This window comes from Apostichopus japonicus, chromosome 9 (genome assembly GCF_037975245.1).
Source record: "Apostichopus japonicus isolate 1M-3 chromosome 9, ASM3797524v1, whole genome shotgun sequence".
Lineage (NCBI taxonomy): Eukaryota > Metazoa > Echinodermata > Holothuroidea > Aspidochirotida > Stichopodidae > Apostichopus > Apostichopus japonicus.
The window spans coordinates 27694516-27708852 of NC_092569.1; the positions used below are offsets into that span (position 1 = coordinate 27694516).

A 14337-nucleotide genomic window follows, 5' to 3' on the forward strand; every position below is an offset into this window, starting at 1 on the left:
TGGCTCTGTTCTACATTGAGAAAAAACTCTTGGTTGGAGCAGAAATCAAAGGTCAGGTTAGGTAAAACGAATGAAATGTTGCATTGTATTTTGAGTCATACTAAGGACCACGCTATTGTAAGTACCTCTGGGACATTTGATAGTGTTCACAGGAATCCCAGAGCATTATGGATTTTCTGTTTAAAATGTGTCAAGCAGAAATATATGGTAATGAATATAGAAATGTATGACTCACTGCAACACTTGTGTAAGTTCTCAATCCTGAAACACCTTTTCGGTTCCTTGCTAGAAGCAAATGAATCTATGCAGTCAGGTTTGTGTGTGTGTGTATGCGTCTATGACACATGCTTGGGTCTGTGAGAACTCAACAATGGAGTGATGAATATTTGTCATACTTGCTGTGTAGGTGTATTCAATGAGAAGGTGTGCACTATTGTTTTTGGCAATGATGTAAATATCAATGAGGTATGGGGTCAAACATAAAATCTTTACATTGTAATAACTACGCGAACTCAAGTCGGATTGTAGCCAAACTTGGTATACAGTTGTTAGTAAATAGCTGTTGCATGTATGCATAAATATTTAAAAAATCCTGGCCCATTATTGGGCCGAGTGCTCCCAATTTTTATTTGCACCTCAAATGCATTTTTGGACACATTATTGTACCCGAAAGTGTAGGGACCATATTTTTGGGACCATTTGGGCCCTCATCTTTTGGGTTTCAGTTTAGTGAGGGACCCAGTTTGTTTGGGCCACGTATTTTTGGGATCATTCAGACGCAAAATTGTATATGGACCAAATTTTAGTGAGGGGCTAAAATATTAAACTTGTAGTAACTCCACAACTTTAATTCGGATTGTATCTAAATTGGCAATACAATTGTTGGCTAATAGCTGGTACATGTGGGCACAATTATTTCAGGCCCATTCGAGCCCAACATTTTGTCAGACCTTTTTGGGATAAGTGGGCCCAAAGTTTATTTCCACCTAAAATGCAACACTTTAATATTCCACTTAGCAAGGAACCATAGTGCCCGTTGGGCTCTTGTTTGTTGATTGATTATTTTGTTTGTATGATTCTGTGTGTCAGTGCGCCACCTTGTTCAATTATGTTGCATATGTCAATTTCATTTATCCTATTAAATCTTATTTCCGTTAGAGAGAGAGTTTTAGAGAGTAAATGGAAATGACATTTCAACTCTTTATGACAACCTTTCTGCAGTGGCTAAAAGAGTCGATGAGTTTGCAGAGGGTAATCAGCGACTTTATGAGTCTTTAAAGACTTCAAACCTGGGCATATCCCAGGCATTAGCAGTTGATGATGAAACAAGTCAAGGTTTACTGGTCATTTGCAATCGTTACATACCTATTACCTTTACAAGATTATAACTATTTGTAATTAATATTAGGCAAATTAGGTATCATTTATGGCAATATTCACTCAGTTCTTCAGCATGGCAGGTGAAAATTACAGTGTATGATATATTATATGTTGTTGCTTTAGATAAGGACTTGTTCTTCTGCAGTTAAATGTAAACAAAGGCACACAATAAAAGCTTGTACCTAAGCTCTCTCAATAATGCTACTGAAAATAGGGAATGTGAAAAGCCAACATTGTTCAAATATTGAAAACCTGTTATGTGGGGATATATAGAGACTATATGTTTGTTATGTTCCTTTGTCATAATGAAAAGATACACCACAGTGACTATGGTAGTGGCCAATGATTATGGTAGGTCAACAGAAATCCAACACTGAGTCCTTGTAAGTATGTGAGTGGCAAGTAGGATCAATACCATTATGTCAATTTGGAATGGATACAACTTCAGTCTGTCTCTCCAAGTAGAACTTGTTATTGATTTGAACCACAAATTATGAGTGGTTTATAACAGTAATTAAGTGGGTGATGCTCCAGAACGGACTGCTGTTTGTTGTAAGGTTATTTCGAATTTGAATTTCAAATGGAAAGGTGCATCTTGCTTTGTTATGCCAGTGGCTATACCGCTACGTTGAAGTTTCATAGCCTAGGTAATGCATATTAATACACAAAACTCTCTACACTTGAGCTGTGCACTGATGTGTTCCATCAAACTAGACACTAACAAAAGAAACAATAGCTATAGGAAATTCTCTGAAATTAGACTATTAACAATGCAACTAACCTAGACATGTACTGTTTTATTTGTTCGACTAACGATACTCATTTTAGCAAAAGGTTCACGGCTATAGCCTGTGATTCATACGAATAAATTTTGCCTTAGATGTAGGCTACAGTAGTTTGTTCGTTGAGCTTGCTACACTCGTGTAAAGCTTACATATTGTGCGATATAGACCTATCGAGTTGTTAACATGCAAGTGATCTTCCCCACGTATTTAATTTGTGGGTATGATAAAAAAAAAATACTAACATTTTTATCCAGTCGTGCTAAAAATCTTTGAAGATAGAAAGTTGTCACTTGTTGCATTAAAATGAATTCAAAATTACAGCTTCACATGGAAAACTTTTTCTTACAATTCTGTTGAGTCATTTTTATTCTGCGATGTTGTAATAACGTTTTTGGGGGCCAATTTTGTTTCTGTGACGTGTCACGATGTAAATTGGAGCTGTGGCAATGAGTTCCAAAGGGAATCTGCACGAATTGCCAAACAATGTTTGTCGGTATCAATTCTAAAACGTGAAGTGTGAAGGTTATCAGCTACCTACTGTTATAATTGTAGTTTTCGAAATTGTAGATTTTCATCCACGGAGACACACTGCAAATGACCTCGATGAGACAAATAGAGTCAATGGAACTCAAATACTAAACACAGGCTTATGGAACGGGTCACTGCTTTTAAGACGTGTTGTCAATATACAACAGATATACAACTGAGCTCCTTCAAATAGAAAGCCGGACAGATTGTTGGATAGTAACGAGGATTTGTTGCATAGCAGGTCCGACAAGCTTATTCAGTATCTACTAGTTTTAATAGTAAATACAAATCCCGGCGAATTTATTCCGGCTCATAAACGCACGTCTCCTACACCCAATTCAGTGTATCTTTAAGTATAGATCATGGCACAACATCTTGCTTTTGGGATCAGCGTGCTCCTGCTTGCAATTGCAAGTAGTTATTTCATCCAGCAATTCTTCAAATGCCCCGTCGAACACAGAAGTAACTCTGAGAAAGTCGCAGAAAGAACAAGTTGGCTCTGTTCTGGAAACGTTTCAACGGACAGAGTATGTCGTTTCAAAAACCTGTGCTATTCTTCTCGACTTGATAAGTTTGTAGCCATTGGAGTTTCATCAACGGAAGAGAAAAGTCTCATGAAGTCGGAGTTAGGAGAAGCTCTTAGCCTAACATCTGTTGTAGACATGAAATACACATGTGATATTGTATCGTCATCCGCGAGCGCAATTCAAAATGGTAAGGTCAAAATTAAATTCATGGATGGCAAATACTTAATTTTTGCACGATTTGTGGAGGGAAATCTTGGACATTTCATTCATGATGAAATGATCCCAATTTATCAGACGTTGTTTTTGCATCATAAAGCATGGAATCCAGGCGCCATTACCCTAATGCTATTTGATAGAGGAGATGTTGGAACATTTCGTGACCTTTACAGCACATTTACTGATAATCCGATATTACAGAAGGTGGACCTGTCATTTGAGGAAGACAACACTATCACATGCTTTGAAGATGCCATTGTTGGTCTCTCAAAGGAAACTGTGTGGTTCAAATACGACTTTGTATCTCCAGAAGGACCGGTGATGAACACCACCGCAACATGGGAGCACATAAACAACTTCACGGAACATGTCAGAGCTAGATTAGCTATTTATCCCAATTGTAACGGAGACGACTTTGGTATCATATTCAGGAGAAAGACCAACAGGATCATTGTGAACGAGGATGAAATAATCAGCGCTATATCGGAAGGATTTGGTTTAACAATTATAGCAACTAGTTTAGAAGAGAATTCCCTCACTGATCTAATCGAAAAGGCCTCTTGTGCAAAGTTGATGATAGGTGTTCACGGCGCACTGCTTATGTTGATGATATTCCTACAGCCACAGTCTGTTGTCCTCGAACTATTCCCGTATGGAATTATTCCCGACTACAAGTCACAATATAAAACTTTAGCCTCCCTCCCAGGTTCAAACATAGAGTACGTACGTTGGAGAAATATGGATGAAACAAACACGGTGACACATCCTGAAAATGAACGTTACTTTGGAGGAATCGCTCACTTGCAAAAGGAAACTCAAAATAAAATCATAGAAAGTTCCGAGGTGTCTCCAAAGAAACGATTATCTCATCCAGAATGGCGTTTCCGCCTATACCAGGACACGATTGTAGATATTCCAGCAATAACAAAACTACTTGGGGGAACATATTTGAGAAAAGGCATGCAAACAAGAAAAGACCAGAGTAGATTTTTCGACCTCATTGGTTCGGTGTACGTATTTACTGTTAGAACAGTAAAGCAACTGATGAGTAAAACGAGCCTAAATTCACAATTGAATACGAACAGAAAACGAGCTCTCAAGACAACTGTAATTACTTATGGGAACTAATGAAGTGTCATCTTCCCAGATAGCACAACAATGTTGGGCCTACATTGTCAAATTTCACTGCTGAAATGTTGGACGAAAGGTTGGTGTCGGCGGTTTCTTAGAGGCAAAAAAGGTTTGGACTACAATCAATTCTAATGCTGGGTCAACAGTTTGCCTTGTATATATTGCTAAAGTTGGGCCATGTTGCGAGTTGCTTGGGGAAAAGGTTGAGAAGTGTAGTCTTACATTCCATTTAATACTGTATATAGACCTTTAAGGTCCTAGCTCTATTATAATGTAGTAAGAAGGAATGCAGTTTGTGGATCAGTTAAGTGCCTTTTGCTACAGCTCTGCTTCGGACTATTGTTAGGTTAATCAGGTTGTATTTGTTATTGTGTTATCTTTAAGTAGCATGGTGACTTCGAAGTTCGGACACTTAAGACTTAAAACACCCCAAAACTAAATCTTCTGGTATAAATCACCTGAAAATATACTTGATATGGTGGGAGAATTGTGTTATAGTACGATACACGGCCAAACTTTCTTTCCTGCAAACTGTTTTCACGTTGTATTCCAAGAAGATTCTTCGTGATTGTGGAACTGGTATTTCTTTGCTAGAGTATTGCGAAGTTCGGACACGCAACCCACAGTGTGGCGCTGGTGATAAAATTGGTGGCGCAGTTGCTCTTTCAGTAATTATAACAGACTTCATAGATCTTCGTCATTTTATTTACAAATATGTAAGTAATTTCTTGCACACGGGTCATTTTGGAGAGAAAATAACTGTAGCTTCGTACTTTTTGGTGAAATTTGGCTCTTCCTGTAGGTTTTCATGGTGAAATCGTGTATTTCTCAGGGGTGTCCGAACTTCGCAGTATGCTGAACTTCGCAATACTGACTATACTCTTGTTTTCTGTATATATGTACTGTACAGTATTTCCTCAGTTTCTGTTATACTCTTGTAGAGAGAACAAGTATAGTGCAGAAAAGGCTGTAAATTATTCAGTTGTCTCATGTGGATTCTCTAGCTAACTCTAACAGTGTTGGCCATAAATTGTATGCATTACTGCACTCCATTGGACTCCAACTTCAATGGACTCCAACTCCATCTGGACTCCAATTCCAACTCCAATGGACAGTGAACTCCAATTGACTTGCGTGATCCCGCGAGGTCATAGATGATTGGTGAAAGGCTACATATAACGGTGTTTGCAAAAAAATTTACAATGCGTGGGGTAATTTTTTATCAGTGTTATGTGACATTTCTTGTAGAGGAATTGACCAATTTCACTCCGCTGTATTGCAATACAGCAAATTAACTGTGTTATCGTTATAATCAAACACATAGTTGCTATAGCAAATACAGAGCTGAAGTTTAAAAATGAATTATAATAACGTATAGTCATCGTTGGTTCTGCATTCAAACAATTTCAATTCTTCCCATCTTTGTGATATCTCATTTGCTTAGTTTCCAACGTAAAGGTAACATGGTCGAATTCATCCACCAGTTCGATCAATAATGAATTCTGAGGCGTATTTAGAGCATAATTTATATATATATATATATATATATATATATATATATATATATATATATATATATATATATGCGACTATGATATATATCAAAATATATCCGTGTGGAGAATGGTACTTGTAGTTATTTTCTCTTTTCTTTGTTTATTTATTGTCTACGTGTGAGTGGATTTCTTTAAGAGGAAGAACTAACCCTGGTTATGTGACTTTGCAGGAATTTCGTAATATTTTGAGTGTTGCAAAAACATTTATTTGTTCCGCTATGATTCTCAAAGGTACGTTCCTATATGTATTTACTATATACTCTACAATGGCCTATAGTAGCATAATGAACGTTACTAGTAGTATAGAAAACATTACTACAAACCATAGACTATACTTATAGCTCCCAGACATTGCGTAATATTCGTACAGGAATGAAGGAGTTCACAATAGACTCACGGTTGATGAACAAGTTAAAAGAAGAGTCGATTATACAACAATACAGAGGTACTAGAGCAGGAATACATACACGGATAAAGCATACACAACGATCTAATTTTAGCAAAATTCTTACATCTAGATCATACAATCTCGAACTTGAAAAAAAACTGTGTTTTATAACGCTACAAGAAGCGAAACTACAAAAATTGGACAAGGAATGGCACAATGAGAGACCACAACACAAACTACCGGATCAGGCATTACGAATCAAGGATTATGTTATCTCCCGTCATGATAGACAATTTTCTGCTAACGCGGAGGACGTATTACATATATCGCTAACGACTTGTCAGTCAGTTGCCCGATACATGTGTTACGGGTGGCACCAGTTACTTTTTAGCTATGAGTATCGGCTGAGATTTCATTAATGAGGGTCCTTCTTTGGGTCATTTAAGCCAGCTCTTACGAAGGGTGCCTGGGGTCCCTATCTCCCTTGGTGATATATAAGTTGCTAACGTGTAGGCAACATAGACGAATTCAATCTTAAAGTAGCGTTCATTGCATGGTCTTCATCTGACATAGCTTTGCATACAGCTGTTCTCCTTATATAGGGAGAACACTTTTAGGTAAGATGGTATGAAATGAACAGTGTTTCAGTTATGATTTCTATCTCCCAGTTATAATATGTATAGGGATATGTGTAAAATACACAAACAATGCCAAACGACCACCAGGGTCGCAATCACAAATACTTCTGTAGTGTGGTGGGTTAGAGGGACTCAACCTCTCCCCTTATGCAGGTAATGAGAATATCACAAAAAACGACTATATTGTACTCTACATAAGTATCGAACTTATGTTAAAAGTTGTGTGTTCACGTTCTGTTTACTTGATTATGTCTTTTCAACATCTTTTCCAACTGCTGGAGGTGTTATCGGCCATGAGATATACATATACAGAAGGAAGCAGATCTGTAGAAGGCGGCTGATGGATATTTAAAAAAGACTTTCCTCATCCAAGAGTTGCATATCTCAAAAGAAGAGTCAATTGAGAAATATGTTAAAGCAACCTATGACAACAAGGTACAAATTCATGTAAGGTTTTGATATTTTTGTTCTTTTCCTTGATTGATATCCAAGTTCTGTCTTTGTCTAAATGACGATTACAATAAACACTGGTAAAAGTTTCGCTACGGATCTCAATGCTTATAAGATCGGTATAAAATCCATTAATTGAGAGAGACCGTTTGTTACAGTAGCTTACCGAACATATATAGTGAAAGTGTCCATGGGTGTAGGTGGGTGTGAAGAAAGGGGACGGGAACTGTCTTGATTTTTGTTGTTTTAAATTCACCTTGTTCCCATCAGTCAAGGCAAATGTTATTGTTCAGTACCCAAGTAGATTTAAATCTTCACAAAACAGGTTGCTTCAGGTTCACCCTTTGCATAACACATATTATGTTCAAAATTTGTTATCGATAAATTTCATGCATAAGTTAAAATGCAGCTTGAACAAGGGGTTAAAAATACATTTGTATCTGGACTTTGCTTTTAAGATTATCAAGGTATCAATTTATTGCTTCAACACAATTGAAACGTAGTTTACTTTGCCCCCATTTTGTTTTCTATTAAAAAAAACGGCAGGGTCTGTTTCAGCTTCCTCTCTTTTCTAATTAGAGCTACATGACATGTACTCCACGAATATTAATAGATCCATGTACTAGCAAGAACAGTAACACATAATAACATTTAAATTTGGAAATGAAGAATTGACAAACAAATGGCAATTCCAAAGAAGATGTCAGCTTTTGGAGATCAAATGTTTGAAGTGTAGAACTGCAGCAATCACACTTTTAACCGGCCTGTCTTGGGTAAAGTTGTATTTACAAGAACAATCTTTTGTACAGAAATTTTTTAATTCCGGTCTGTTATATGTTCGTGCACGTTTTCGAGCTGCCCACGACGATGAACATATTACACCTTACCAACTGTATCCAACTTATTAATAAAATATGTAAAGTAGCGGTTGAGACTTGCAGGCTAAAATTATATCAAACTGTTGTTTCAAGGGTGATATAGCCCAACATAACGATGTAACACTTTCATGAGAATTACAGAAGTAAAAAATTAACTTGAAACTACTATAATGTTACAAAAAAAGTTAACAATCCTGTCAATGAGCATACCAGTGTAGGACTGCATAAGGGCACTTCTACTTACCGTAAATGTATGAAAGTGTGGAGAGAAATGGATTTTGATGATTGGGATGCACGGGTATCAGAACCCGTTGTAAGCAATGTCATAGTGTGTTGGATACAAACTCATACAATGTTTCCCATAGTAAGTTAACCCTCAAGCTGATACTCTGCTGTAGGGGGTTTAGTTTAGTTCCCTCACCCAACCCCCTCCCCACCCTTACTTTCAACCTCACACAGATATCAAATATGATAAGATGATTATGACGACGACGACGACGACAATGACGACGACGACGGCGATGACGGCGATGACGACGACGACGACGACGACGTTGACGACGACGACGACGACGACGACGATGATGACGACGATGACGATGACGACGACGACGACGACGGCGATGACGACGACGATGACGACGACGACGATGACGACGACGACGATGACGACGACGACGACGATGACGACGATGACGATGACGACGACGACGATGATGATGATGACGATGACGATTTTAATCATTATTATTATAGTAATTTTTAATATTATTATTGGGGGCGGGTGGGGGGTTGGATTGCTACCGGATCATCGCCCTTGCCCTGGTGAGCTTCGTCATCTATTATAAGTTAACGTCGATATTTTAATAAAGGCAATCGCCTAATCCACAAATACAACTGAAATATAATAACGTAATTATATAATTACTGTCAATATGCGCTCCTGTCATGGTTTGTAATATTGTCTGAATTTGGATCGTCTGTTGCCTATGGACTTGTTGAAGTGATATAATACCAGCGTGCAGCATACCCACACCTTTTCGTGTCATTCATGCATATCCCAGAACTGAGATTAGTGTTTTGTTACGTTGTATGATTTGGATACCATCATTATTAAATAGTGTACTGTCAAACACACACTTACTTGATCAAATAGAATATCATGGCGACATCAAGTCAAATTGAGAAATTCAAGATTTCTGCAGCTATGACTATAAGGCTCTTCTTCTACTTGGGATCAATGAAATCTTTAAGTGTTATTCTCAATGACACGGTCAGTCAAACACGAGGATCTATACCATTGGTAGCACTGTCATTCTCTATCTTGCAAGGAGTAGCCTACGTGGCAGGTTTGTTTTTCTCACCAATTTGCCTTAATTTAATATGCCCAAAAGTGAAACAATGGTTTCATACAACATCCAGGTAAACTCTCTAGCTTGAAAGCAGCGCCGTGTGTATTCATCTTTCTTTTATGCTTGATTACAGCACCACCTGTCATTCGTTTGATGAAGGTATTTTCTTCTCGGACTATTGTCGTAGTCGGGGGTTTCCTCGTTGGAGCCGGATTCATATGCGAAGCGTTCTTAGTCAGTAATCTCTGGACACTATATATATCAATTATCATATCCGGTGAGTATCCAGCCTCTGCTGAAACAGTAGTTGAATTATTGAAGACATTTTCATCACCGCCATTGTCGTCATCACAAAAATGGCTACGTCATAGCTGAAGTCATTGATGTCCTAATGGGAGGGGCTGATTTTATTTATAGGTTTGATTATCAGTTTAGCCAACAAATGGTTTGTAAAGAGAAAACGACTTTGAATTGAAAAAAGAAAACTGAATGCATGCTGGGTGATGCAGAAAGAAATTGCATGTAGTTTACGTTAAAGTTTCTTGTTTGGTTGGTCATACTCATTTCTGAGTGAATAGACTTAACATACTTCTTTAAAAGAAGGTGTGTGAAGTATGTAAGGATTTAATAACATCCATGTCTAGTTTAGCAAACAAATGGACCGAAAAAAAGGAATTCAGACTAAAAATAAATGATGTACGAGAAATGATGTGAGAGGAAAAGTCAACCGAATTGTCAACGAGTTTCTTACTTTGCTATCTGTAGTGGGTCATGTCTATCGCAGAATAATATCACAGCAGAATGTTCGATTCCCAACCAAACGTCTTATAACACTCTTATAACACTCGTTTCACCACAAATAGGTTATCACAAGGATTCATAACTCATTATCCATCTCAATTTTAGAAAAATATCAAGCGAAAGCTCGACAGAATTCCGGAAAGTCGAAGGGAAACCATAAACATATAATGTTAATGATAAACTGTTAAACGTTTGTAAATTATCTATTTGTATCAATCAAACACCTCTATTGACAAGATGTTCAAATTACGTGTAATGAAAGATAAATAATCCCCAGATATTTCAAGTGAGTACAGGCTGCATGCTATTCTTATTAATCGTTACCGTATTACACTTTTTTTGTTATCATGCAGGTGTTGGCTTTGGTCTCAACAATATTCCACTGTACATTGCAATATCAGATAGTTTTGGCGATTCTTTTGGGACTGTTATGAGCGTCACAGGTTTTTTCGCCAACATTGGCATAGCTGTGGTCCCGCCGTTACTAGAATACTGGCGGGAAAAATACGGATTAGCGGGTGCTCTCACTCTCTTCGGAGCTTTTATGTGGAACCAAATATTGTCAGGCGTGCTAATTCAGTCAAAGGCCAACACAGAGCACAGCAATGATGATAAGTACAATCCAATACGTGACGAAGAAGGCGACGACATTTTACCAAGCCAACCAGAAGAATCAGCAACTGCAGCGAAAAACTCTGGTGGCATCTACCAAGCGATCGTCTCTCATCCGACAATGCTTTGTCTTTATGCAGCACAGTTTTTTCACATGTTTGTATTTACATCGTGGAGTATCTTTCTTCTACCCTACGGAGTCGAGAAGGGCTACGAACAAGGAGATGCAGTCTTGCTTTCTACTTTTGGTGGATCTGGAATATTGCTTGGACGGGCTGTCATAATGTTTGTTTTCTACTTGAAATGGCAAAGTAGTGTGGTCGTGATCGTACTACCGAATGTTCTTCTGATGGCAACCTTCGTATTAACAATATTCACTCAAAAATTCTTTTCACTTTGTTTTGAGTCTTGCGTCATGGGAATCTGCTTAGGTTATACAACGTCTTGGATGTTCTGCTATGGTAAAGACATAGCTTGCTTGCCTCATTTCAATTCTACTGCAGCTTGGTCGATGCTATGTTTGGGTTTTGGAGTAACATTCAGCGCTGGAATTTCAGGTGACTAATCGTGTGATCGTTTATTGTTCGACAGACATGTCATGCATGATGCTACATTATATAACACCTAATTATATTCCGGCCATTTGATTGGTCAATTGCTCGTCGATTGCATGCAAAATCCGCTCTATTGCACTCTATGAAATAGAACCATGTGTTATACTTTTTGATAGCACTTTTTTCAATGGTAAGAGAGCAGAGAAACCTGTCTGTTCAAAACAATCTGTTGCATGAGTGCATTTTACATCCAATTATATCCAAATTTGAAGGTGTTGTATAAAACAAATAATAAATGGTTTCCATTCGTGCAATAGTGCCAATATTTCATTCGTTGAAAGATGTAATTTGTTCCATTCAACTCGGCTGCGCCTCGTTGAATGGAACATTCCATCTTCCAACTCATGAAATATTTGCACTTTTCCACTCATAACCATTTATTATTTGTATAATAAACCACAATAATGACATCATCCCACTGGGTCACTCTCTAACAGTTACCACCAGTTACCTAAAATCTATCAAAGTTGACCTTCTCATTAATCGTAATTCTATCCACCCGATATATTAACCTTTTGGATACTATATTTCGTTACATCGGTCTCCGTATTTTCCTTGTACTCTGTTCTTTAGGGCGGGAATACGTCAATTTTTATTAGGCCCAAAAGCAAATATATGACTGAATCGAAAATAAAGACATCCCGATTAGTGTACTTCGGAGTATCTGTTTAACACGTGCATATAATGTTTAAAGTTCCATATTTAAGAATACAAATATATAACCGGAATAATGGACATTGTGATTCAATGCCATGTACATCTGCTCAGGAGCCTAATATACCAATCAAATTTAGTAATAGTTATCGTATGCTACTTATAATCCCCTGTTTGAATGAATGGATAATATAATGGTTATCTCTTCATGGCCTTCTTCTATCGAGAAAATAAAAACATGTTTCACTTTACTTAACTTCATTCATATTTCTTTCTTTTTCAACCTCTTCAGGTTTTATACATGACATCCGGGGTGCGTACGTGGACGTGTTTCTTTTTATGACCATCTTAGTGGCAGTAAAAATTGTGTTTATCATCGCTTCTATTTCTTTTACTAGAAGAAACCCATCATGTTATTATGGCGACACGCGAAAGAAGGGTGTTAATCCATAGAAAATGCACAGACACAACCATATGGAAAAAGATCCCTGCCACACCCGTATCCCTTATATCGTCCCCGTCCCGGTCCACCAGAAATAGGCTTGAAGATATGAATGGATAAGCATAAAGGTGTCTGCTTGTTTGGTCTTTTGTGCAAGAATCTGAACAGATTCACTTTCTGATATTTTACTTTGCATTTTGTTAAACGATTTGGCACGACATGCAGAGATGCATATGAGTTCAATGTCACTCTCGAGATGAGGATTTACTTGGCTTATATGAATGTTAAGGTCCCATTGAAGTGTTAATTGTGTTCACTTGAATTTAACGTCAACCATTTATGATCGCCGAACATTGAGTAATGTCTATTATGGTTTATATTTCAATTATAATATTATTAAAATTCCTATATTGCAGCTTCAATCAGAGTTTTCTTTTTAAAACTGTAGCAAATATTAGAAATTCATTTACTCATGTTAACCAGAACAGGATTAAATATAGACAAATATTAAAAGTTACAACATATAGGTGAAATACTCCAGGGAACATTGGGCCTTAACATAGTAACGCAAAGCAGAAACGAAGAACTAGGCTCTTCACACCACACCGCCTATCCATCTTGCATGTGCGGAAGTATGACATATATATATATATATATATATATATATATATATATATATTTATTTATATATATATTTATTTATTTCCTTTGTACGACGGTCTTGATCTTTTATTTTTATTCCTTAGTTTACGTCGTTCCCTTGTTTGGTTTATCTGTCTACCGGAATTTGACGATAGAGAGCAGTATAATGTATCATTTCCTTTTAAGACCATATAGTTACGATGTCCCATTTACTACCCAATACGAAGGCTAGTCATCTATTGGTCTTTCTTTAGCTACATGGAGACATAACTAAAATATATAAACAGTTAACTTTGTCGTTGACGTTTGATTTTATAGCTGGTTTAAATATGTTTTAAGACCATATACGATGTCCCGTTTACTATCCAATACGAAGGCTAGTCATCTATTGGTCTTTCTTTAGCTACATGGAGACATAATTAATATATATAAACAGTTACCTTTGTCGTTGACGTTTGATTTTATAGCTGGTTTAAATATGTTTTAAGACCATATACGATGTCCCGTTTACTATCCAATACGAAGGCTAGTCATCTATCGGTCTTTTTTTCAGCTACACGGAGACATAACTAAAATATATAAACAGTTAACTTTGTCGTTGACGTTTGATTTTATAGCTGGTTTAAATATGTCAATTTTATCCAGTGATTCATTAACTATATGTCGAGCTTAGTATATCTGTACACATTTATCTCAATATAGTGTTAAAGTCAAAATCATTGTCAAACCTTTGGACCCGCAAG

General features: G+C 37.2%; 2 protein-coding genes across 4 annotated transcripts; both read left to right on the top strand.

Annotated features, from left to right (window-relative positions):
• Positions 1-3055: 3055 nt before the first annotated feature.
• Positions 3056-4564, top strand: LOC139972933 (protein O-linked-mannose beta-1,4-N-acetylglucosaminyltransferase 2-like). Its single transcript, XM_071979250.1, has one exon. It carries the CDS (start codon positions 3056-3058, stop codon positions 4562-4564), a length of 1509 nt encoding a protein of 502 aa, XP_071835351.1.
• Positions 4565-7298: 2734 nt separating this feature from the next.
• On the top strand, positions 7299-13612 carry LOC139974068 (monocarboxylate transporter 1-like). Of its 3 annotated transcripts, none has more exons than XM_071980987.1 (4): positions 7299-7596; positions 9963-10106; positions 10984-11799; positions 12803-13611. In XM_071980987.1, the coding sequence occupies exons 2-4, from the start codon at positions 9983-9985 to the stop codon at positions 12961-12963; spliced, it is 1101 nt and encodes a 366-aa protein (XP_071837088.1). In that variant the 5' UTR covers positions 7299-7596; positions 9963-9982; the 3' UTR covers positions 12964-13611. The 3 variants fall into 3 exon arrangements, with proteins under 3 accessions (XP_071837088.1, XP_071837087.1, XP_071837085.1); XM_071980986.1 differs by having other exon boundaries at positions 7299-7584; XM_071980984.1 differs by lacking the exon at positions 7299-7596 and adding an exon at positions 9330-9826 and having other exon boundaries at positions 12803-13612.
• Positions 13613-14337: the final 725 nt, after the last annotated feature.